This window comes from Bos taurus, chromosome 4, assembly GCF_002263795.3.
Source record: "Bos taurus isolate L1 Dominette 01449 registration number 42190680 breed Hereford chromosome 4, ARS-UCD2.0, whole genome shotgun sequence".
NCBI classification, from domain to species: Eukaryota; Metazoa; Chordata; class Mammalia; order Artiodactyla; family Bovidae; genus Bos; species Bos taurus.
The window spans coordinates 113757275-113782240 of record NC_037331.1 but is presented as its reverse complement, the minus strand read 5'-3'; the positions used below and the strand labels follow the sequence as shown (position 1 = coordinate 113782240).

The window sequence follows — 24966 nt, the reverse complement described above, 5'->3', positions numbered from 1 at the left end:
GACTCCTAACTTTTCTTCCCCCATTTTATTTTGGGAAAAAAAAAAAGCAAAAATAGTACCATAACCACTTGTCCACCCGGCACCTAGATTCACTACATAACACGACCACAGTCTCCTTTTGTCTCTAATTCAGCCTCTGCGGCGGTGGAGTGAAGGGCTGGCTAGGACTGAGTGAACAGTCCAAAATCCTTTACATTCCCTTTGTAACTTCAAGTTCATATATTGAAAGGCTCGCTGTAATGATGGCTGAATTGTTACCCAACATATGTCATGCATGTTTCCTCCGTTGTCAAGCCTACGGTGGAGATGCCACGTGGTGAGAACTAATTATCCACGCTTTTGTCCCATGGCAGGAAAAAGACTGGCTCAGGAGACCTGGCCCAGAAGCTCAGCTCCTCCCCACTTGTGCTGTGTTTACACTCCTTGCTACTCTAGGCGTGACTCACAGACCAGCAGCTCTGTAACACCTTGGGAGCTTGTTAGGAATGCAGAATCCTGGGCCCCAGCTCAGAGTGCTGGATGGGAATCTGCATCTCGGCAACGTCCTTGGAAGCTCTGGGGACACGTGGATTCCTCCCCCGATCCTCTTTGCCTCTGTCTCTCTCCTCCCCTGTCCTTTGCCCCTTGCCTCATATATTTATTCAGACGTTCCCCACTCGACACTGAGCCAAAAGCACACCCCAGCAGACCCAAGCCAGGCTGATATGCTTTGAATTTTCCAAAGAATGTCCTTGTGAGCCTGAAGCAGTGATGGGGAAACCCACAGAGAGTTCAGAAGGAGCCCCCAAACACCACTGAGACCCACCCACTACTCCTTGCAACGCCATTCTTTACACAGGTACAGCTCACTCGAATCATGTGAATTGATGTCAGACCCCAGGGGAACTGGCGTGTTTGTGCTCACTTAAAGGGGGAAGCATGAGGACATCCCTGGTTACCCAACGGGTAGGACTCTGCACTTTCACTGCCGCGTGCCTGGGTTCAGTTCCCGGTTGGGGAACTAAGATTCCACAAGCCGCGTGAACCCAGGCCTGCCAAACCCAACTCCTGCCCCTTCGCCCCTGCGGTGCAGTCACACACGAGCATAGGGAGGCTTGGCCTGGTCTCCAGCCGAGAGGACAGCTGGACAAATGCCTTTAGGACTAACAACCATCCAAAACCTCACGGTCTACAGGGTGACGTCAAACAAAGCCCATTCTTTCATTTGATCCTTGCAAGGGAAGTGGCCGCGGCTGACCCTACTGTCCACCCTGGCCACGGCTTGCTACAAGGGAGCCCACGCCCTCTGGCATGCCACCTCCGAGGTGTCCTCCGAGATAAGCGTCCCCAATCCTGTACCTGCACCCCTTGCCCTCATAGCCTTAGAACTTTGAGACAATGGGACAGAACTCTTAAAACTGGGCTATTCTGGCTTTGTGGAGCGGAGTCCGGGTGGAACCACAGACATTCTGTGGATTCCAGGACCAGCTCACAAAGGGCAGAGTGGAGTTGGGCACCATGTCCGAGGCGTGAGTGAAGGAGGGGAGAACGAAGGGCATGGCGCCTCCCTGGTCCTCGGGCCAGGCCACTGGGGACAAGGCTGGTGGGAGAGGGGCTTCTGAGGGCCGGCCCCACCTGGACCCCGGACACTCACACAGCCACCCTGGCCGCTCCTGCCTGCGCTCAGGTTTCCCTTGGGCTACTGATTCCAGAACAGTCCCTCCGTACAGTCCCCTTCTCTACAGTTCGCCCTCACCCCTGCTTCCAGCCCACCATCCTAGACCATTGCAGCATTGCTGGGTGTCCCTCCAGCCTGGAGGGACCAGCCACAGACTCCGAAAGGCCCCTCCCTTGGCAGGACCCGTGGCAGGTGCCCATTCGTCACCCTCCCTGTTCCTCCCTCAGTGGGCTCCAGCCCCAGGAGCCCCAGTCCCTTGGCTTCTCTAAGCCTCAGGGTGTCTCCCTGGGGCACCATCTCAGTTCCCTGAAGGTCTCTCCCTTCCCAGAACTCCACCCCGGGGCCATGAGTCTCCTTAGCATCACATCTGGGACCTCGAGTTTAGGTCTTCAGGCGCCTCAGGGGAGCCCATCCCTCCCCCTCCGCCCTTACTCTTCTGAGGCTCAGGGCGCCCCCTCCTCAGAACCCCCACCCACTCCTCTGAGGCTCAGGGCGCCCCCTGCTGCCCCCCACCCGCTCCTCTGAGGCTCAGGGCGCCCCCTCCTCGCCCCCTGCCCCTCCTCTGAGGCTCAGGGCGCCCCCTGCCGCCCTCTCCTCCCAGAGCTTACCAGCGCCTCTGGGACTCCTCCCACCTGATCTTGGAAGAGCTTCTGGACCAGGAGCCACTGCTGGGGGAAGCCGTTTCCGAGAGCGAACGGCAGCCCTTCCAGTACCGGCTCTCCTCGCTCTATCTGCACTACCTGGGGCTGCTGCGCCGCTTCGACACCCTTTACGACCAGATGGTGCAGCCGCAGAAGCGGCGGCTGCTGCGGCGCCTGCTGGACAGCGTGGCCTGCCGCGTGCTGGAGCTCAAAGACGATCTGGTTCGCGCCGACCTGTGTGAGACCCACTGCCTGGACCAAGTCCTGCAGGACTTAAAGCTCACCCCGGTGCGCGGGCTGCTCAAGCAGTGCACCCACCCCAGCTCGGGGGGCGGGGAGCTGGGGGGAGGGCTAACCTTGATTTCCCCCTCCTTGTGGAAACAAACCAAGCCCCAGCCAGCTGGGAGTAGGGGTGGCCTTGACTTTCCTCGGACACCCCAGGCCTTGGGATGTCATCTGCAAGGGAAGGCGGGCAGGGCGATCGGACCATGGGGTTTGGAAAATTCACGCATTGTGGTTAGGAGGTGACTTCCCTGGTCGTCTAGCGGTTGAGAGTCTCCCTGCCAATGCAGGGGACACGGGTTCAATCCCTGCTTTGGGAAGATCCCACGTGCCATGTGGCAGCTGAGCCCATGAGCCACAGCGACTGAGCCTGGAGCCTGAGCTCCCCAAGAGAGGCCACCGCAGTGAGAAGCCTGTGCGTCCCCAGCAAGAGAGCAACCCCCATTGCAGCAACTAGAGAAAGCCTGTGTGCAGCAATGAAGACCTAGCACAGCCAAAAATAAATAAATAAATCTTAAAAAAAAAAAAAAAAGTAGTTAAGGGTGGCTGGGGAGTCAGGCTGGAAGTTCTGTCTGGCTCGGAGAATCCATGAACCCCTCTGCAGGGGATTGCTGGAAAGGGTCCCCTGGAGGCTTGTTCCTCAAAGTGTGGTTCATGGACCAGCAGCATCAGCATCACCTAGGAGCTTGTTAGAGATGCAGAATCTCTGGCTGCACCCCAAAACCACTACTCTGCCTCTGTATTTTCACAAGACCCTCAGTGGATGTCTGTGCATCAGCAAGTCCCAGAGCACAGCGCTTCTGCACTGGCCTCCAGCCCGCCCCAAGGTCAGGGCTCCCTGTTCCACGTCTAAGGAGGACTCAGAGTTTCCGTGGGCTTGATAAAACAGACCTTCTCCAGGCCCTGCCATCCTGATGTGGTTGCCCAGGGAGGGCCTAGGAGCCTGCATTTTAAGAGCTTGGGTCCCAGTTGACTCAGATGTACAGCTAGGACTGGGACCACTGCCCATTACCTACCATGATCCTTCAGAATTCAACTCTGGCCACATGACAGGGTCAAAGGAAGAGGGGAATGAGTCTAGGGGCCATCTGCCCAAAATCTGTACATTTCCACCCCCCCCCAACCCCGCAGCTCTAGGATAGAGGAAGCCAGCCCCAGGGGTGTGTATGCAGCTGAAGGCGGTAACGGTTTGGCCAGAGTGTCTGGAGGTTTATTCCCAACTCTCCTCCTGTGTTGCCCCAAAGGCAGACCTGGAGGTTCCGATTCCCAGGTATTTCGAGCTGGAGCGGTCCAGCATCCTGAAGGAGCGAGAACACATGCTGGTGGAGCTGCTGTCCAGACTGAAGCCAGAGATCTCAGAGTGGGTGAGTCAGGGAGACAGCCCGGCCCTGGAACAGAGCCTGTCCTTCACCACCTCAGAGTGCGCTCTGGGTAGTCCTGGCCCCCTCACGGCTGTGCTATGCTCCTCGTAACCTTCCCCCGCCAAGGCAGAGGCACACGACTTGGGCACCTCACTGCCCTGGGACATGCCCCCAGCACGTCTTTGGGAGACTGGTCTCCCAACTGGAGATGGCAAACCCTCCCTCATTTCCTCCTCCTTTGCTCCTGCTGTGGCCAGAGCTTTCCAATATTAAGCCGGACTGAGGCCATAATCCTACTGCAAAAGGCCGAGCGGGCCAGGCAAGGCAGGCTCCGGGCCACCTTCATGCGGGAGATTCGGAAAGAGGAGGAGCGAGACCGGAAGATTCGGGAGGAAGGTCGGTTCAAGTTCAGTCAGGACGAAGCAGCCGTCACCATACAGAAGGTAAACCCCCCCCACCCCCCACACCAGGCACCCTGGAGGAAAGTCACCTCCTCCAGGAAGCCTGCCTGGCTCAGCAATTGATGACAGAAATACAGGCCATTGGATTCTGCTGCCCCACAACTAGATGTTAAGCTGCTGCTGCTGCTAAGTCAATTCAGTCGTGTCCAACTCTGTGAGACCCCATAGACGGCAGTCCACCAGGCTCCCCCATCCCTGGGATTCTCCAGGCAAGAACACTGGAGTGGGTTGCCATTTCCTTCTCCAATGCATGAAAGTGAAAAGTGAAAGTGAAGTCACTCAGTCGTGTCCGACTCTTAGTGACCCGATGGACTGCAGCCCACCAGGCTCCTCCGTCCATGGGATTTTCCAGGCAAGAGTACTGGAGTGGGGTGCCATTGCCTTCTCCGAGATGTTAAGCTAGGGACTTTCATCGGTAATAAACATGTATCTTATTTATTATTTGTTCTCCATCTCCCCCAAAAGACTTGAAGTGGGATGCCATAAAAGCCCCCCAAACAGAAGGATCATTAAAATCAGAGGAGAAAGGGAATTGTCTGGCAGTCCAATGGTGAGGACTCCTCATTCTCACTGCCAAGGACCTGAGTTCAATCCCTGTTCAGGGAACTAAAACTCCACAAGCCACATGGTGCGGCCAAAAATTTTTAAAATAACAATAATAAATAAAAATTTGAAATTATGGGAGAAAGATCCATAATACAGCAGCAGAACAGAGTAGATGATCATCCCCAAAACTTGTAAGACGGTGAAAAATAAGTCACAAAAGCTTTTCCGGCCTGCTATATCCTTCTGCTTTTATGTATGTCTATTCATTCTATGAATTTTTGAGAGTTTGATATTGAAAGTGAGTAAAATGAAGTCTCTCAGTCATGTCCGACTCCTTGCGACCCCGTGGACTGTAGCCCACCAGGCTCCTCCATCCATGGAATCTTCCAGGCCAGGATACTGGAGTGGGGTGCCATTTCCTTCTCCAGGGGATGTTCCCGACCCAGGGATCGAACCCCGGTGTCCTGCACTGCAGGTAGACACTTTACCATCTGAGCCACCAGGGAAGCTCCAGCTAAAATCTTAGTTTACCTACTTAAAAATATTAGTTGTGATATGTAGTGGAACCATGTGTAACTCTTCTGTATTTCCCAAGTCTCCTGTAAACGTTATCATTCTGTCATCACTGAAAAAATATAAAAGAAAGGCAAAGAAATGAGTCACTGAATTGTAGCCTGAGCCTCCGGGTAGCTGAGGCAAAAGGAAGCATGATGAAGAATATGGAGTCTGAGAACTGATGACTCCAGGTGTCTTCGGGGTCTGGGCCGCCTGAGGTCACCCTTTCATCACACCCCCTCCCACCTCACTACAGAACACCCAGCTCCATCTCTAGATCCCCCGTGCCACCCCACTGTCTTGGTGGGCCGGCCTCTCCTCTGTCTCCTGGCAGCCCTGTGGATCTCCCCCCAGGTGCTGCTAAGCCGACCCACATGGGGGCAGTGGTTACCAGCTTGATAAGATGGGAGGCGCCCTAGAGAACGCCAGGGCAGGAAGGCCCAGGACTGCTGACCTGGGGCTGCTGGAGCTTTCTCTCTTAAGTCAAGCTCCTCTCCCATCTTCTATCAAGTCCCAGAGCCTCAAAAACTTCTGTTTCCCAGCCCAATACAGGGGACTTAGGACTTCTTCCCCAAAATCCAGAGCAAACCAGCCAACTAACAGACAGCAGCCTTGAGAACAGATGTCCTCTCCAAGCGAGATAGATTTTCAGATTGCAAATCAGGGAACTCGGGCTGGGGTGCTGTGCATCCCGTACCCAGGTCTGGCTGCTCCATGGGTGAACAGGGGGTCCTCGCCCTCGGGGCTCGCTGAAACAAGCCTTTGGAGAAGGTGGGTCAGCCCCAAAGCTGGAGCATCCTCCCCCAACCTGAAAGTCAAAGCGAGTCCTTTCGTCCCTGTCTCCAGACGTCGAGGGTATGGAAACACTGCGTCCCAGGTCCTGGGTTCCCCACTGGCCTCATCAGAGGGGAGAGTATGTGAGGCCCTCAGTTATCAGGGGTCTTTGCTGTGCTCATTGTGGGAGAAGGAGGACAAAGCCTGGCCAGGAGCCTGCCCGCTGAGGCTCTGTCTCAAACTGCCAGATGAGGCACTGGCCCTGCCTCCCTCTATTCTCCTCCCCAGGGCACTGGGTTGTCCACGGGCCCAAGATTAGGTGGGAGAGGAGCCCTGGGTGAGGAGTCAAAAAACAGGGCCTTGGTCTTGGCTCTGCGCCGAACGGCCCTGAGACCTGGGAGAGGCCGTGTCCCATCTCTGGCCTCAGTTTCCTTGTAACACGTAGGAATTAATTAGGGGAGCTGCATGGTCTCAACAGCACCCAGGTCTATGGGCCTGAGTGGAAGCAAGCATTTACTCCAGATGCTGGAAGTATGCTGAGAAGTGAGAGTGGGGAGGGCTTCTCAGAGGAGGTGGAATCTGAACTCTGATTTGTGCCTCAAAAGATACAGCAAGTTAGGGACTTCCCTAGTGGTCCGTTGGCTAAGACTCTGCACGCCCAACGCAAGAGGCCCAGGTTCGATCCCTGGTTGGTGAACTAGATCCCACATGCTGTAACTAAGAGTTCACCTACCGCAACTAAGAAAAGAAATATTTTTAAAGGCAGGTTAGAAGGTAGAGATGAGACAGAGGGAATTCCTGGGGGGCTCTGAGAGTGCCGGGCGTCTGAGTGCAGACCGGCCCCACCCCATCTGGGCTATCTCTGCTCAGGGGTCAGTGGCCAGTGAGCTGTGTCCTAGAGGTGCCCTCCCCAGAGCTCTGCCCCCTACCCTGCGTCCCAGCAGAAAGGCAGTGTGGGAGTGTCCGGGCCCGTGTGTCCCCCCAGGTATGGAAGGGTTACCTGCAGAGGAAACGAACTCAGCAGGACCGGCGAACCGAGATGGAGTTCATTGGCATGGTGAGCGTCCTGCCCCCAGCCCTGTGCATACTTCCCTCCACTGAGGACTGCGGGAAGGGGGTCTGGGGACCCTGATGGAGGGTCACCACAAAGCCACTGCCAAGCCACGTCCCTTCCCGCTCCCCCCTGCCGAGAGCCCCTTGGAAGGAAGTCATACATGGGGTGGGGTGAGGGACGATGGCTCAGAGCATCCTGTCCCCTGGCCCATGATGGAGCTGGCAGGAGAGGCTGCAGGGGGTGGGCCCCGCAGTGGCACGAGGCCAGTTCCCAGGGCCAGTGGGTTTCCTGAAGCCTCTGGGAGAAGCATGTGGGGGGGCCAGTTGGGATGAGGACACACCCCCTTCACCCCAGAGCCTTCCGCAGAGGGCACAGGCTCCCCACTCACTCTGGGATCCCCGACTCCCTCCTCTCCTCTGCCCTGCAGGCAGAATGGCTAAGTGTGAACTAGGTGATGGGCACGAATGTGCACGTGGAGGGTGGGGGCGGGGAGCATGGGCCGAAAGGGGTGAGGGTACAGGGCGGGGAAGACAGACCCAAGTCCTCTGCTCTGCGGTGGTCGGCCCCCAGCTGGTCTCTGCTGACTTAGGAGAGGAAGCCATCACAGGGGTGAGATTCTGTGATCCCTGAGAGGGCGCTGGGCCCTGGGCAGAGCCGCAAAAGCCTGGCCTATAAAGGGAGATTGGAGGAGGGTCTGGGAGGGATTGCTGGGGTTGGGGGCAGAAGAATTGGAGACCAGGGCTGGGATGGCTGCTCCAAGGAGGCTGGGGGCTTCAAAAGGAGGGAGGGACCGGGCGGCCCCACGCGTGGGAGCGGAGGTCGGAGCTCGCTGATGACCGGGGCAGCCGGACCCCAGGAGGCCAGGGCTGGGTCGGGTCTTGGTGGGGCGCGGGGGCAGGGGGCCATGGCACGACTGGTGGGTGAGGAATGAGCCCGGCCGCCTGGGCCCATCAACAGTGTGAGCTCAGCGTTTTCAGTAATTGTCTCTGCACAGAGTGATATTTAAAATACATTTGGGAGCCAATGAGGCGGGAAAGTGGCTGCGGAGCGGCTGCCAACACGGGCGTTGGGCGTGGGGGTGGGGCTGGGGCCGGAGGCTGACGGGGGGCGGCGCGGGTGCTGGGGGAGCCGGCGGGGTGGAGGGGGCCAGCCCGGATGCATCTAGCAAACTCATTATCAGAGTAATTTACACAGACGAGTTTCAGGCTCCAAACACAATTTCTCCTGATGCAGGCAAGCCCTGTTGTTCCGCGTGGGTGTGTGTGCGCGCGGGGCTCTGTGCGGGGATGAGGGGGTGCTGGGGCGCCCCACTCCCACCCCTGAGCCCCTTGCCTCCCCGTCCACGTCCCCAGCTCCCCTCAGCCAGCCCGGTGGAGCCCATGGGCGCCCGGTCCCAGGCCAGCCTCGGGGCAGATGTGCGCAGGCTCCGGCAGACCGAGAAGGAGGAGGAGTTCCAGCTGGCTGTGGTGAAGGCCCACGACCACCTCAGGGAGGTGGAGGGGCCCGACATGAAGGAGAAGATGAAGGAGCAGATCCGACAGTGGTTCATTGAGTGCCAGTCAGTGTCCCCGGCCTCCGCGGACCCACCCCTCTCCCCCGCTGTGAACCCCCCTCTTGCCCTCCTCACCCGACCCCGGCTTACCCCCCAACCCCTGACATGCTGCTGACACACGGGGTGTAAACTCGGGGCCCCCAGCCTGCGGGAACAGCTCCACACGTGACTTCCTGCTTCCCCAGATGGCAGAGAAAATGCCAGAATAAGACGGGAAAGTGTCCAGGGACACCCCCTCACTGGTCTCCCTACTCTGTTCTGTAACAATCCACTCCCTCTCCCTCTCCCTCTGTCTTCCTTGTTCTTCATCTTTCTCCATTGTCCTCTTCATCCATCCGTCCATCCACGCATCCAGCCAGCCACCCATCCGTCCACCCCTCTGTCCGTCCACCCACCCATCTGTCCACCCATCCATTATCCATTTATCCTTCTGTTCCTCCACCCATCTGTTCATCCATCCATGCATCCCTCCACCCGTCTGTCCACCCCTCCGCCCATCCACCCATCTGTCCATGGGATGGACCCACCCCCTGGGACCACCCATCCGTCATCCATTTATCCTTCTGTTCCTCCGCCCATCTGTCCATCCACCCACCCATCCACCCATCCATACATCTGTCCACGCATCCATCCATCCACCCATCCGTCTACCCACCCATCTGTCCATCCACCCACCCATCCACCCATCCGTCCATCCTTCCATGCATCCATCCATCCACCATCCGTCCATCCACCATCCGTCCACCCACCCATCTGTCCATCCATCCATCATCCATTTATCCTTCTGTTCCTCCGCCCATCTGTCCATCCACCCACCCATCCACCCATCCATACATCTGTCCATCCATCCACCCACCCATCCACCCATCCACCTTTCTGTCCAGCCATCCGTCCACCCATCCTTCCATCCATCCATCTCTCCGACCATCTTATGTCCATTTAGTGCCCTCACCGGCCGATTCCCTGATTATCCAGACGAGTCTTTAGGTGGATCCTCCCTGATCTTTGCAGACAAGACTCCAGAACAGGTACCCCAGAGGTGGGAATGGAGGCGTTTCTTTGTTAGGTGGAATCTGAGGTTAGAGAGAGTAACCTGAGTGTCAGCTGAGGGTAGTGGGGGATGGGTGGGAGGTTGCAGATGTGGTGGAGGAGGGGGTCCCCAGAAGGAGCTGGAGAAGGCCCCCTGGGTCAGAGAGAGGAGATGTGTCTGATGAGAGCACTGTGACTCCAGCTCCCCACCTCCATGGAGACCCCCGGGGAGAGCAGCAGCTCTGAGCAAGCACCCACCTGCTCAGTTGAGCCCCTTTCTTCCTGGACTCTCGGCGCCTGGGTCCCACCAGTGACTCGAGGCCTTGGGAATCCTGGGTCCACCCCTAGCTCAGGCCCTGGGATTCTCTGACTCGTATCAACCCCCTCGGTCTTCCCCGAAGCATCTTCCTGTGTCTGTCACAGGTGAGGATGGAACTGGAGGTGCAAGTCCAGGAGAACAAAAAAAAAGAGCAAGAGAAAAGTAAGGGGAAAGAAAAGGAGGAAGAAGAGAAACAGAAGAAGAAGGGAGAAAAGACCAAGAAGGGAGTAAGGCGCCGCCTGGAGCCACGGACCAAGGGGGCAGAGAATTCCTGGCGGGAGGCGGGTCTGGGAAGATCAGGCCCAGATGCGCGGTGATGCACGCAGGTGAGGGCTTCGAGGGGAGGATGTCTCTGTTCTAGGAAGCGGACACGATGCTTAGAGCACTGCCTTCCAAATCCGTCCCTGCGATTAACGCCGGCCACAAGGAGTACACGAGTGAGAGAAGAGGGGCGGTCAGGCCTGTGGGGTCTTGGGGTGACCTTGGTCCCCGGGAGAGTGGGCCCGTGCCACGTGTGGGGACGTGGGGACGTGCGGGTGACGGCTGAGGGGAGAAAGCCAAAGAGGAGAGGGGCGTGAGGTGTGCTCCCTGGGCTGTGGGTCTGAATGCTGTGGCCATAGGCCTCGATCTGCAGTCTGGGTGGAAGTGCCAGGCAGTTCGGTGAGAGGAGAGCTGGGCCAGCGGGCGTGCATGGACCTGTGAGCTTCTGTGTGCACGTGAGTGTGAGTGTGTGTGTACATCTGGATCCCGGACACACGCCCCTGCACCGGCAGATCTGTGGAAGAACCGGTTTGACAGCCTCTTTCCCAGCCAGAGTTTTGACTCTGAGACCCTCAAGATAGAAGAGAGGAAAGACGTGGAACAGGAAATCCGGATACAGGTGAGCGTCCCTGCGGGGCCTCCAAGGATCAGGCTCCATCCTTGCTGCCCACCGGCCCCCGGCCCGCCAGCCTCTGCAGCACCCTGCCTCTAGGCACCGCCTGCCCGGCGTAGTCCTGGCTCCATCTGGGTGCATCTTGGTCCCCGGGGTCCTCTGACGCAGCCCTGAGGGAGGGGGACGCAAGGGGCTCTATGCCAGGGCCATACCCACGATCCTCTGCCCACCCTGTGCTGCCCACCTTGGGAGCATTGGATCACACAATCTTTCCAACAACACATGAGGCAGGCGCCTTGATTTTCTTGACATCACATGTGAGGAAACCGAGGCTGAGAGGTCACAAAATTGCTCAAGGTCATGCAGACTTTATTTAACTTATTTGGCCACATTGGATCTTCGTTTTGGCCCTTGAGACGTTTCATTGCAGCACGCGGACTCGCTAGTTGTGGGTGAGGGGTCAGTAGTTGTGGAGCATGGCTCAGTTGCTCTGTGGCATAAGGGATCTTCATTCTCTGATCAGGGATTGAACCTGCGTGCCCTGCATTGTAAGACAGATTCTTACAACGTGACCAGCAGGAAAGTCCTCCACGCAGACTTTAAACAGTGGATCTGGACTAGGCTAAAGGCAAGGGAGACAATGAAAGAGATACCCATTTGAATGCAGACTTCCAAAGAATAGCAAAGAGAGATAAGAAAATCTTCCTCAGTGAACAGTGCAAAGAAATACAGGAAAACAATAGAATGGGAAAGACTAGAGATCTCTTCAAGAAAATTAGAGATACCAAGGGAACATTTCATGCAGACATGGGCACAATAAAGGACAGAAATGGTATGGACCTAACAGAAGCAGAAGAGATTAAGAAGAGGTGGCAAGAATACACAGAAGAACCATACAAAAAATATTTTCATGACCCAGATAACCACGATGGTGTGATCACTCACCTAGAGCCAGACATCCTGGAATGAGAAGTCAAGTGGGCCTTAGGAAGCATCATTACGAACAAAGCTAGTAACTGCTGCTGCTGCTAAGTTGCTTCAGTCGTGTCCGACTCTGTGCGACCCCATAGACAGCAGCCCAGCAGGCTCCCTCGTCCCTGGGATTCTCCAGGCAAGAACACTGGAGTGGGTTGCCATTTCCTTCTCCAATGCATGAAAGTGAAAAGTCAAAGTGAAGCTGCTCAGTCCTGTCCGACTCCTAGTGACCCCATGGACAGCAGCCTACCAGGCTCCTCCGTCCATGGGATTTTCCAGGCAAGAGTAGAGGTGATGGAATTCCAGCTGAGCTATTTCAAATCCTAAAAGATGATGTTGTGAAAATGCTGCACTTAATATGCCAACAAATTTGGAAAACTCAGCAGTGGCCACAGGACTGGAAAAGTTCAGTTTTCATTCAATCCCAAAGAAAGGCAATGCCAAAGAATGCTCAAACTACCTCACAATTGCACTCATCTCACACAGTAGCAAAGTAATGCTCAAAATTCTCCAAGCCAACCTTCAACAGTATGTGAACTATGAACTTCTAGATGTTCAAGCTGGATTTAGAAAAGGCAGAGGAACCAGAGATTAAATTGCCAATATCCGTTGGATCATCAAAAAAGCAAGAGTTCCAGAAAAATATCTACTTCTGCTTTATTGACTACGCCAAAGCCTGTGACTGTGTGGATCACAACAAACTGTGGAAAATTCTTCAAGAGGTGGGAATACCATACCATCTGACCTGCCTCCTGAGAAATCTGTATGCAGGTCAAGAAGCAACAGTTAGAACTGGACATGGAAGAACAGATTGGTTCCAAATAGGGAAAGGAGTACGTCAAGGCTGTATATTGGCTTCCCTTGTGGCTCAGCTGGTAAAGAATTGGCCTGCAGTGCGGGAGACCTGGGTTCAATCCCTGGATTGGGAAGATCTTCTGGAGAAGGGAAAGGCTACCCACTCCAGTCTTCTGGCCTGGAGAATTCCATGGACTATATAGTCCATGGGGTTGCAAAGAGTCAGACACGACTGAGCGACTTTCACTTCACTTCACTTCATTTATTTAACTTACATGCAGAGTACATCACGAGAAATGTCGGACTGAATGAAGCACAGGCTGGAATCAAGATTGCTGGGAGAAATATCAATAACTTCAGATATGCAGATGACACCACCCTTAGGGCAGAAAGTGAAGAAGAACTAAAGAGCTTCTTGATGAAACTGAAAGAGGATAGTGAAAAAGTTGGCTTAAAATTCAATGTTCAGAAAACTAAGATCATGGCATCTGGTTCCATCACTTCATGCAAATAGATTGGGAAACAATGGAAACAGTGAGAGACTTTATTTTCTTGGGCTCCAAAATCACTGCAGATGGTGACCTAAGCCATGAAATTAAAAGATGCTTTCTCCTTGGAAGGAAAGTTATGACCAACCGAAACAGCATATTCAAAAGCAGAGACATTACTTTGCCAACAAAGGTCCATCTAGTCAAAGCTATGGTTTTTCCAGCAGTCATGTATGGATGTGAGAGTTGGACTGTGAAGAAAGCTGAGCACTGAAGAATTGATGCTTTTGAACTGTGGTGCTGGAGAAGACTCTTGAGAGTCCCTTGGACTGCAAGGAGATCCAACCAGTCAATCCTAAAGGAGATCAGTCCTGAATATTCATTGGAAGGACTGATGCTGAAGCTGAAGCTCCAATACTTTGGCCACCTGATGTGAAGAACTGATTCATTGGAAAAGACCCTGATGCTAGGGAAGATTGAGGGCAGGAGGAGAAGGGGATGACAGAGGATGAGATGGTTGGAGGGCATCACCAACTCGAAGGACATGAGTTTGAGTAAGCTCCGGGAGCTGGTGATGGACAGGGAGGCTTGGCGTGCTGTAGTCCATGGGTCTGCAAAATACTGGACCCGACTGTCTGAACTGAACTGAACTGGGGCTTGAACTGAAAGCTGACTGGCTCCATCCTCGGAGCTTCTGCCCACACGAATGCCAGGCTTGAGCATGAGTGAGATGTGGGTCAGGGTTGGGACATTCTGAAAGAACCTTCCACCCCCACCAGCTGCCATCACTGGGCTGGGCTGGATCTTCCCTGAGGGCCCCCTGACCCCGACTTCATCCTCAGCCTCCTACCTGTCCTTCCCAAGCCCTGGTCACCCGAGCACACCCCCTGCCGGCCCCCAGGTGGATGATCTGATGCGTCAGGAGCTGAAGAACCTGAGGCTGGCCGTGGACAGGGAGGAGACGAGACCCGTGAAGCCTCCAAAGGCAAGACGAGGGGCTGGGGCTGGAACAAGGCAGGGCTCTCAGGCGGGGGAGTCAAGGAACAGAAGACCACTGCCTCTGTGTTTGCTTTGTACCAGAAAAAGGCGGGCAAGAAACCTGGGAAGAAGAAGAAGGAAAAAGACCTGACCCCAGACAGGTAGAGCCTGCACTTCACTGGGGGTGGTGGAGTGAGCCCTTGTCCAGGACAGATCTGATGTCAGGGCCTGGTTCTGTGGCTGTGTGACCTGGGGGAAGTCACTTAACCTCCCTGAGCCCCCGTCCTCGGTAACCTGAGTCCCTGCCCCGCCAAACTCACGGGAGAGCCTTGAGGATGAACTCAAGCACAAGAAAGTGCTTGGAAAGTGGAGATTGGGGATGAGCTGTGAGTGGGGCGTTGTTCCAAACGCTCCCTGCTTCCTGTGTCTCCTTCCTTCCGCTCTCCCCCACCACCCCTGGGCATCCCGCTGGGCATCCTTGCCAGTGGCCCCTCTCCACTCCTCTGGTGGTGTGAGTGCACTGGGGCCAGCCCCGCCCCCAGCCTCCCAGAGTGTGTACATCTTCCGTGTGGTTTCTAGGAAGGGGCTGTGTGTCACCCACGTTGGGTCTCAGAGGGTCCTTCTCACACGCCATTCAGACCCCAGGGCACCCAGCTGGGGCACGCTGCCGGCTGGGCCAGCGGGCCAGCGTCGTGCCTTCTGATGCTGTCTGACCACAGGAAGGCAGACAGGGCACCACTGGCGAGTCCCCCTTGCCCCCTGCTCCTGCCTGCAGCAGCACCCCCGCCAATCTATGTCCCTTTCCCTTTGTCCTGGGCGCCCCCCTGTGCCACCCTCTGCCAGGCCTATGGACTCCCTGTTTGAAGAGCTCGTCGTCTTAGGCCTTCTAAAGAAGAGTGAGACAGTGCCCTTGAAAGACTACATTGGTGAGACCTCCCCCCAGCGCCTACTCCAGGGCTGGACCAAGGAGCGGTTCCCCTGGCTGTGGCCATCCCCGAAGCCGACTGCCAGCCCTGCGTGACCCCTCTCCCCGTGTGCCCTGCCCCAGCGGGTGTGCTGCTCACCAGCTGTGCCCTCCTCCCCTCCCCAGGTGACTGCCTCTATCTCGGATCGGCTCTGAACTTGGCAAACAAGCTGCCTATGCCCTCCCTGGCTGACATCCGGCAGAACATGGCCTTGTATGGGATTCTGCGGCTAGGTGAGAGGCCTGGCGGGGAGGCAGGCCCTGGGGCAGTGCGGCTTCAGGGTGGGCGGCCGAGGCAGGTGGATCCGTCCTGGGCTGTGGGCGCGTGTTGGGCTCCCCCTGTGCCTTCCTCAGGGCCCCCCTGGAGGTCACACCCTGAAGCCAGGCAGGCCCTCAGTCTGCTGAGGACCCCACATTTCCAGCCCCTCCCTCAGTCCTGAGCGATCTCCCCTAGTCTGTCCTGTTCCCAGAAAACCAGCCCCCAACCGCCTGAAACACACCAGAGGCTGGATCTTTCTGAAGGGCTTACGCCCTTTAATTACATCCCTTCAAAATCCAGGAGTGGAAACAGGTGGAATGGAAAGAAGGGGCACTGGGAGGAGGGAGGCTCTCTTCTGAACCCCTTCTCCCCCCCAGTGCCCCCCTTCCCATGTAGCCCTTCGGAATTAGGCTTGCTAAACCATTAGGCTCCATCCAGGCTGCCTCTCGCGGGGGCTTTGTCCAGGCCCTGGGGCAGAAGAGTGCAGCCATGACCTGACCCTCGTCTTGCCCAGCCTGGGGACCATGGCCTCCCCTCACTCAACGTCTCCACCCCCGGCCCCCTGCCGGCCCCTAGCCAACCCCCTCCATCTTCTCTCTCAGGCTCCCCAGATATACACTCCATGGCTCCCCTCATCCGCTCCATCCTCCTGGTGGGTCCCTCCGGTATGGGCAAGAAGATGCTGGTGAAGGCCGTATGCACGGAGACTGGTGCCAACCTTTTCGACCTGTCGCCGGAGAACCTGCAGGGCAAATACCCCGGCAAGACTGGGGTGCAGATGCTGGTGCACGTTGTCTTTAAGGTCTGGGAGTCTCCCGACGGCATCTCGAGTTCTCAGACTGTGACAACAGGGCCGGGTGGGCTTGGCGGGGAGGTCGGGGGGGTCACCCAGGTGCAGTGTCGTTTCAGGAGCTGGTGAGGTCTCCCTACCAGTCAGTCCCTGCTGGGAGCCTGTGGATTCCCAAAGCCCCAGTGATGGGGGAGGTGGGAAGGAAGTAGGAGGCAGGGTAGTTTCTTCTTTTGGCAGAGATGAAGCTGAACACATAGCCCCCCTGCACTACCACCCCCCACCCCAGGGTGTGGGGTGATGGGTGTTGGAAGGGCGGAGAGGTGGGGCTGGCAGGATGTGTGAACAAATCCGGCCACTGACCGAGGATGGCCCTGACCCTGGGTTTGACCAGATGGGGAGGGGACCCTTCCCCAAGGAAAGTCTAACCTTGGGCTTCTGTTCTCTGATGTGTCCAGGTGGCTCGATACCTACAGCCTTCTGTGATCTGGATTGGGAATGCGGAGAAGACTTTCTACAAACGAGTCCCCAAAGAAGAGGAGGAGGTGGGCAGAGCCTGTGGGCAGGGCTGGCAGGCGTGGGTGTGTTCACGTCACTCCAGACCTCACCCGCCAGGTGGCCTCGGACAAGTCCTTCTCCTGCCTTACTTCCTTACCCTTAAAGCGGGACCGACGGCCCCTCCCATCTGCCCCCACCCCTACCGCAGTCCTTGTGAGGCTGAGGTTTGTGAATTAGAAGCCAGCATGATGTCCCTGGTTCCCACCCACCCCGCCCTCCCCACTGTCCCCGGAACAGATGGACCCAAAGCGAATAAAGAAGGACCTCACCAAGGCCCTGCGGCTGCTGAGTCCCGGGGACCGCGTGATGCTGATCGGGACCACCGACCGGCCGCAGGTGGCCGAGATGAAGGGCCTTTGCCGCACCTACGAGCGCATCCTCCTCCTGCCTCGGCCCGATTATGCCTCTCGCTATGGTGAGGCCCCTTGTGACCCCGTGGACTGCAGCCCACCAGTCTCCTCTGCCTGTGGGATTCTCCAGGCCAAGATGCTGGAGTGGGTAACCCTGTTCTCCTCCAGGGGATCTTCCCAACCCAGGTCTTCCCTGGTGGCTCAGATGGTAAAAAAATCTGCCTGCAATGCAGGAGATGCAAGTTCGATCCCTGGGTCAGGAAGATTCCCCTGGAGAAGGGAATGGCAGCCCACTCCAGTATTCTTGCCTGGAGAATCCCACGGACAGAGGAGCCTGGCAGGCTACAGTCTCCATGGGGTCGCACAGAGTCGGATACGATGGAGTGACTAACACTTTTTCACTTTTTTCATGGTGAGGCCGGGGAATGTGGGGTCAGGTTAGAGAAGGGGTTGAAGGACTGCCCTTGCCAAAGCTCCCCGATTCCCCCATCTGCCCCTGCTGAGTCCTGACCTCCACTCCAGGTGCTCTGGAAGGATGGCTAGACAAGCTGCCCTGGGGCCTGGGGCCTGGTGTGCCTCTGTAGACATGGGCAGGCCTCTCAAGTCCTCGGAGTCTCGCTTGCCATGTTAAGTGGGGAGGAAGATCCTTACCTCCCCGGGAGGAGGGCTGCTGCTGGACGCCGGGCGGCTTCCAGAAGCACAGAGCTCCTCTGTAGACAGGGAGGTGCCCACTGCCTCTCCCTGCCATGTGTCCCCCACCCCCAACTGCACGCAGTGCTCTGGAGGCATATGATCGAGGCCCAGGGAGCCCAGGGGACCCAGCACCTGGACATCAGTGCCCTGGCCAAGGTGTCTGACGGCTACACAGCTGGCTGCATCCTCCAAGCCATCCAGGCAGTGCTGACCGAGCGGCGGCTCCTGCAGTTGTCCAAGAGGCCCCTCCTGACCTCAGAGTTCCTGGGGCCTCTGGCAAAGCTGGACCCGGTGTACAGGGAGGAGGAGGAGTCCCTGAAGGTGAGGCTTTGGGGGGTTCAGGACCAACAGCAATGGGGGAGTCAGCCCTCTGAAGCCCCCCGTCCCAGGCCCATAGTGTACTTTGGATCCCTCCATCTGCTCCCCACAGAGCTCAGAAGGGAAGGACTTGTGGGCAGGGCCAGCTGGGCACCCACAGCCACTGACCCCGGGGATGGCTGGGGGAGGACCAGGGGCTACAGGGCAGGGGAGGAGGCCTCTCGCCCCTGACCATGGCCCAGAGTATCCGGTGACGAGCGAGGGAAACCAGGGCTCTGGCAGGAACCCTAGGACCCCAGAGGAGAGCAGAGGACCTGCGTACAGAAGACACAGATCCATTGGAAGGGAAGAGCGAGGTCACCCAGCAGAGCGGAGGGTCTGACCCGTCACCTTCACCCTTCCTGCAACCCAGGACTGGTACTTCAAGACCCCACTGGGCAAGAAGAGGATGAAGCTTCTCAAGGACCAGGACGCTGCTGAGGAAGCCAAGCTGGCAAAGGAGAAGAAGAAGAAGAAGTGATGCTGAGGCTGGGGTGCCTGAGATTAGGAGCAGGACGGGTGGGGCCCCACGGGCCAGGAGGGGTTAGGGGCGGGGCAGAGGTATAAACGGCCGGACGGCTCGGGGACCTGCTCTCTTTGTCCATTTCCATGCTTCCTGCCCCTTTCTCTGTGCCCCTGCCCGGCTCAGCCTTGCTCCACTTTGCACCCACCCTCTCCCCACCCCCGGCCACGCTGCTCACAAGCCGGCTCCGCTCTGGTTCCCAGACTCCTCTGACCCCCACCTGGTGTCTTCGCCTGCTGTCATTTCCCCGCCCTGGCTCCCCAGCCCTTTCCCTCCCCGAGGTGTTCGTGTATGCATGCTTAGTCGCTTCGGTCGTGTCCCACCTTTTGCAACCGCGTGGACTGGAGGCCGCCAGGGTCCTCTGTCCATGGGATTCTCCAGGCAAGAATGGAGTGGGTTGCCATTCCCTGCTCCAGGGGAATCTTCCTGACCCAGGGACTGAACTGCATCTCTAATGTCTCCCACATTGGCAGGCGAGCTCTTTAGTACTACTGCCACGTGGGGAGTCAGAGGCGTTTAAGGGAGAAACATAGGAAAAGAAGGGAAAAAAGGTCTACAATAAGTGTAGAAGGAAAAAAAAAAAAGCCGGAGCATGGGACCAGCAGACCCTGGCTGTAACCTGAGTGGTCTCACGTGGTCCTTTCCTGTCTCTGGGCCTCAGTTTCCTTCTTCAGTGAAGTGAGGAGAGGTTGTATCTCCAAGGTCCCTTCTATTCTAGGGTTTATTTCTACAAAAGCGTCTCTGGGGCAGCAGTGGATCGGAGTAGGGGCAAGGGGAAATGGTTCTAGGGTAAAAGGCGGTAGGGAAAGGCAGGCACCCGTGGGCAGGGCGAGGGCTGTGGGCAGACCCAGCATCTTCACTGAGGGGTCTCCAGCGTTCTTCTGAAGACCACCTCTCCCATTCCCACCTGCCGGAGCTCTGCATTCCTTCCTATGACCCTCGGTGGCGGAGGTGGGGGATGAAAGGGACGCAGCCTCCTGCTCCTGGTGGAGGGCCACCCACGGGCTTCGAGGGGGACCCTAGGGAGCTCGGGATGACCATGCCACCGAGTTCTGGGAGCCCCAGGGTGATCGCCGAAAAAGCTGTGTAAGGATCATATGAATAAAGGTCAAAGCGTGTGGCCCGTGTCTTGAGAGCCAAGGGAGAGGAGACCACTGGACCGGCCTGAGAGGGTCCTGTGCTGGGCAGGAGGTCCCCCTGGGGGCTGGTTTCGAGTTTCCTTTCTCCCTTCTCCCCTTTTCATCTCCCCTGGAGAAGTGCTCTCTTTATCCTAAGGTACCCCCAATGGACAGAGTACTTCCTCTTTGATTTCCAGGTAATGATGGCATGGGAGACCCCCGGGGTCACCCAGGGAGATGAGGGTCAGCGCCAAGCTGGGCTGCCTGCAGGCTGAGCCCTCTGTCCCCAGCGCAGAGCACCCATGGTGGGGATTCCTCACAGAGGGGGAGGTGTTCTCTGCTGTTTGCTGGAGACCCCTAGCTTGCGTTTGGGAGCGGGAAGGTATGGGGTAGTTGGTGACATTCGGAAGGCAGGGCCCCCTCTTGCCCTACCTCTAAAGTCAGAGCCGGGCTGCTGGAAGCTGGCTCCATGAAGCACAGGACAGATGAGAAAGCCTGAGAGACAGCAGCTTGGGATTGACCCCCACCCCGACCCCTGCAACACCACGTCACACCTTGGCCACAGCACCACCACCCCCTCCCCCCGCCGCCCCCGGGGCTCCCTTTCCCTTCACCCAGGAAACTGCAGGTTGGACTCCACGTCTGGGTGGTCCCTTCAGCCCTGCCGCCTGTCCAGCTCTTCGGGGGAAGTTCTGAGCTCCGCCCTGACCACCTCCTCCAGGCTCCTCCCTAATTCCCCAGCCTGAGGCCTCCTTGCTTGGCAAGGCTGGGATGTCCAGGCTATTTATGGCCTATGGATGGGCTATTTATGGCATGGCCTCTGTGTGCTCCCTGCCCCTCCCACCCCCCCAACCCCCCAGGGCCTGAGCCTGGCTTCAGCCCAGAATCCACCCGCCCCAACTGCCAGCAGCATAGCCCAGGGCCCTGCTCTCGCCCTGAAAGTGGCCATGCCTGGGAGTAGGAGCTCCCCTCCCCAGCGGGGACGCCTTCTGGGGTGCCCCCCCTCGGCCCCGGCCGGCCAGTTCTGGGGGGCCTGGTCCCACGAGGCCCAGGAGCGCCCTGGGCGCCCGCCACTGCTGTGCCCGGACATGGCGCTACAGAACGCCCTGTACACGGGAGACCTGGCGAGGCTGCAGGAGCTGTTCCCCCCACACAGCACGGCCGACCTGCTGCTGGAGAGTCGGGCGGCGGAGCCTCGCTGGACCAGCTGCCAGAGGGGTGAGGGCCCCAGACGCGGCTGAGGGCAGGGGATCCGGGCGCGGTGGCACCCAGAGCTTGAGGATAAGGAGCAGGCCCCGGGGCTGTTTCCCTTCCAGCCCGAGGCTTGCCTAAACCTTGGCCCAGGAGACAAGTCATGCGGAGCCCAGAATAGCTCCTGCTGAAGCCCAGTGAGTGGCCAGCTCAGGCTCAGAGACGCTGAGGACCCAGAGACGCTGGCCCGTCCCCCTCTTCCTCCTCTTGGGCTCCCGCCTCCCCTCCCCCAACACCCCCTGCACGCTTACACCCTGCCCTCATGAGCTGGTCCCCAGAAGAGTGCAGGGGGCTGGGCGAGCCCCCTGGTGACAGACACGCCCTCTGTGCCAGGCTGGTGGAGAAGCCCCACGGAGGGTCCCCGGAGTCTGGCCCAGGGCCCATTGTCACCCGCACGGCCTCGGGACCTGCCCTGGCCTTCTGGCAGGCAGTGCTGGCCGGGGACGTGGGTTCTGTCTCCCGCATCCTGGCCGACTCCAGCAACGGCCTGGCTCCGGATTCCATCTTTGATACCAGCGACCCAGAGCGATGGAGAGATTTCCGCTTCAACATCCGCGCTCTGAGTATGGGCCAGGGTCATGGGGGCGGGGGGGACTCGGAGCTCCAAGTGGGGGGTGGGTGGGAGGGAAGCCTGGGAAGGAGCCTGGGCTCTGGCTTCCCAGCCTCTGCCCACCTCCCACCCCCACCCCCCATTGCATGGCAGGTCTTTGCCTCCACCCAGGCTCTGAGGTCCTGTGTCCCCATCTCTCCCTAGGACTCTGGTCGCTGACCTATGAAGAGGAGCTGACCACCCCCCTGCACGTGGCGGCCAGCCGGGGCCACGTGGAAATCCTGCGGCTGCTGCTGAGGCGGCGGGCAAGGCCCGACAGTGCCCCCGGGGGCCGGACTGCCCTGCATGAGGCCTGTGCCGCGGGCCACGCCGCCTGCGTCCACGTGCTGCTGGTGGCAGGAGCCGATCCCAACATCCCTGACCAGGACGGGAGGCGCCCCTTGCACCTCTGCGGGGGGGCTGGCAGCCTCGAGTGAGTGACCCCTCACCCCAACCACTCTGCTCCCCTCTTTAAGGGAGAGGCAGAGATAGCCACAGGGAGGGTGAGGGAGCCTGTCTGGGCCTGGCAGGTCCGGTGAGCTGGTCGGAGTGGACTTTAGGATGGCCTGTGCTTGGAACGGTTTCTGCTTCCCCAGTGTAGGCAGAGGGCTGTGGCAGGGCCTGGATACATGGCCTGCATTGGGGAAGTTGTGGATCTGTTATGGGGAGGTGGTTAAGGTTTTCATTTTTCTGAGCTTACCCTACATCCCAGGCACTGTGCTAAGAAGCACAACACACAGCCCTGTAACTAAGGCCCGATCCTGCCCTCGGGGAACTGCCCTCTACTGTCCAGACAGGCTGTAGAGGACAGAAGACCCCCAGCTGGAGCCTGCGGTTGTCCTTGAGGGCAGGGTCTGGTTTGCAACTTGGCAGGTCCGGCGTTTCCATGTTGGCAGGCACCCTCAGATCAGTGGGCTCAGGGACTGAACCCCACTAACCAAACTCACAAGAAACGGATGGCTATACCCAAATGTGACCCTGTATTATAACTGTAGGGGATATTAATTTACAGTGACCCAAATAGTTATGCTCTGTGTATCAGGGGCCTTAGAGAGTAAGTTCTCACAATTTTTTGATGAGTCTGGAATCCCAGCAAAGGGAAACTTGGCACATCTGTGTACTAACTGTACATACAACAGAGGTCTTCTCTCTACTGACCATACACCTGCCAATTTTCACATCTTGTCCCTGAATAGCCCCGTTTTTGATCCTTGGGCTTCCCTTTTTGGGCCTTCTCCCTCCTGTTAACTTCATTGGCCTTCAAAGGATTCTACTGACTCACTCATATTATGTTTGAAGATGTATCTATGATAGCACGGCCCAGTAGAAATATACCATGGGTCACATATGTAATTTAAAATTTTCTGTTGTTGTTGTTCAGTCCCTAAGTAGTGCCTTTGCAACTGCATGGACTGCAGCATGCCAGGCTTCCCTATCTTTCACTATCTCCCAGATCTTGCTCAGACTCATGGCCATTGAGTCGGTGATGCCATCCAACCATCTCATCCTCTATCGTCCCCTTCTCCTGCCTTCAATCTTTCCCAGCATCAGGGTCTTTTCCAATGAGTCAGCTCTTCGCATCAGGTGGCCAAGGTATTGGAGCTTCAGCTTCAGCATCAGTCCTTCCAGGAAATATTCAGGGTTGATTTCCTTTAGAGTTGACTGGTTTGATCTTCCTGCAGTCCAAGGGACTCTGAACAGCACCACAGTTCAAAAGAATCAATTCTTCGGAGCTCAGCCTCCTTTATGGTCCAACTCTCACATCCATACATGACTACTGGAAAAACTATAGCTCTGACTATATGGACCTTTGTCGGTAAAGTGATGTCTCTGCTTTTTAATATGCTGTCTAGGTTTATCATAGCTTTGCTTTCAAGAAGCAAGTGTCTTTTAATTGATATGAAAAAGAAATTCATTTTTAAATAGTGGTAAATTACATGTAACATAAAATTTCCCATCTTAACTGTTACTCAGTGTGCATTTCAGTAGCACTAAGTACCTTCACACAGTTGTGCAACTGGCAGGACCATCTAACCCCTGAACCTTTTAAATCTTGCAAGACTGAAATTCTGTATCCTTTGAACAATAACTCCCTACCCCTCCCCCGAGCCCCTTGAAACTACCCTCTGCTTTTGGACTCTATGAATTGGAATGGTCTCACACCTCTAATGAGTGGAATAATACAGTATCTGTCCTGTTGTGACTGGCTTATTTCATTTAGCATAATGTCCTCAGATTCATCCAGGTTGTAGCAGGTAACAGAATTTTCTTGCCTTTTAAAGGCTTGAATAATATTCCATGGAATATGTCACATTTTATTTATCCAGTCATCTATTGATGACTGCTTGTAGTCATCATGCAGGTTGCATGATATAGAAAGGTTGCAACATGTAGGAAGCAACATGTAGGTTGCTTCCATGTTTTGGCTATTGTGAATAATGTTGCCATGAACATGAGCTTATAAATATCTGTGAATCAAGTGAAATTAATTTTAATAATATATTTTAATTAATACAATGTATTCACAATGTTCTCATTTCAACATGGAACCAATATAAAAAGAACATATGAGATATTTTACATTCTTTTTTTGTACCAAGTTTTCAAAATTGGTGTGTACTTTGCACTTACAGCACATCTTAGTCAGGACTAGCCATCCAGTAAGTGCTTGGTGGCCACATGTGGCTGGTGGCCACAGAATCGGACAATGCCATTCTGTGAAGCCCCACATTTTTAGTGAAGTCCCTGTGTTCCAGCCCGGCTCCCCGAGATCACACTTGGTGATAATCATTCCTTTTTTAAAAAAAAAAAACAAAGGGAAAGTGTTAGTCGATCAGTCGTGTTTGACCTTTGCAATCCCATGGACTGTAGCCCACCAGGCTCCTCTGTCCATGGAATTCTCCAGGCAAGAATGCTGGAGTGGGTAGCCATTCCCTTCTCCAGCGGATCTTCCTGACCCAGGGATCAAACCCTGGTCCCCTACATTGCAGGCAGATTATTTACCATCTGAACCACCAGGGAAGCCCCTTGATTGCTGCTGCTGCTGCTAAGTCGCTTCAGTCGTGTCCGACTCTGTGCGACCCCATAGACGGCAGCCCAGCAGGCTCCCCGGTCCCTGGGATTCTCCAGGCAAGAACACTGGAGTGGGTTGTCATTTCCTTCTCCAATGCATGAAA

General features: G+C 56.6%; 2 protein-coding genes and 1 long non-coding RNA gene across 12 annotated transcripts in view; 2 read left to right on the top strand and 1 right to left on the bottom strand.

Moving 5' to 3' along the window:
* The first annotated feature begins 1401 nt into the window (after positions 1–1401).
* Positions 1402–19950, top strand: IQCA1L (IQ motif containing with AAA domain 1 like). The gene is made up of 19 exons (XM_015470788.3): positions 1402–1508; positions 2259–2586; positions 3825–3944; positions 4199–4384; positions 7263–7334; positions 8684–8889; positions 9827–9911; positions 10336–10458; positions 10593–10668; positions 11005–11111; positions 14265–14348; positions 14444–14502; positions 15185–15267; positions 15432–15539; positions 16167–16366; positions 16810–16896; positions 17147–17324; positions 18035–18273; positions 18683–19950. The coding sequence occupies exons 1-19, from the start codon at positions 1498–1500 to the stop codon at positions 18788–18790; spliced, it is 2460 nt and encodes an 819-aa protein (XP_015326274.2). The 5' UTR covers positions 1402–1497; the 3' UTR covers positions 18791–19950.
* Positions 15817–21253, bottom strand: LOC112446457 (uncharacterized). 8 transcript variants are annotated; one of them, XR_009494292.1, is made up of 7 exons: positions 21117–21250; positions 20383–20445; positions 19156–19914; positions 18085–18760; positions 17179–17481; positions 16781–16838; positions 15817–16515 (listed from the first exon to the last, which is right to left on the bottom strand). It is a non-coding gene; the product is annotated as an uncharacterized lncRNA (long non-coding RNA). The 8 variants fall into 8 exon arrangements; XR_003034464.2 differs by having other exon boundaries at positions 19156–20485; positions 21117–21253; XR_009494291.1 differs by having other exon boundaries at positions 19156–20445; positions 21117–21253.
* The window catches only part of ASB10 (ankyrin repeat and SOCS box containing 10), a 17149-nt gene continuing 13015 nt past the window's right edge, over positions 20833–24966 (top strand). Inside the window, exons 1-2 of one of the 3 annotated variants that reach the window (XM_005205953.5) lie at positions 20833–21168; positions 21956–22223. In XM_005205953.5, the coding sequence (XP_005206010.2) occupies positions 20898–21168; positions 21956–22223 (539 nt within the window). In that variant the 5' untranslated portion in view covers positions 20833–20897. Of the gene's footprint in view, positions 21169–21315; positions 21765–21955; positions 22224–24966 lie in introns of those variants that run through there. The other 2 variants (XM_015470830.3, XM_002686976.7) reach the window with 2 other exon arrangements.

Coding starts and splice junctions, on each gene's coding strand:
- IQCA1L (XM_015470788.3), top strand. Junction 2,587..3,824: donor AGGACTTAAAGCTCACCCCG/GTGCGCGGGCTG, acceptor GTTGCCCCAAAG/GCAGACCTGGAGGTTCCGAT. Junction 18,274..18,682: donor AGGAGGAGGAGTCCCTGAAG/GTGAGGCTTTGG, acceptor CCTGCAACCCAG/GACTGGTACTTCAAGACCCC.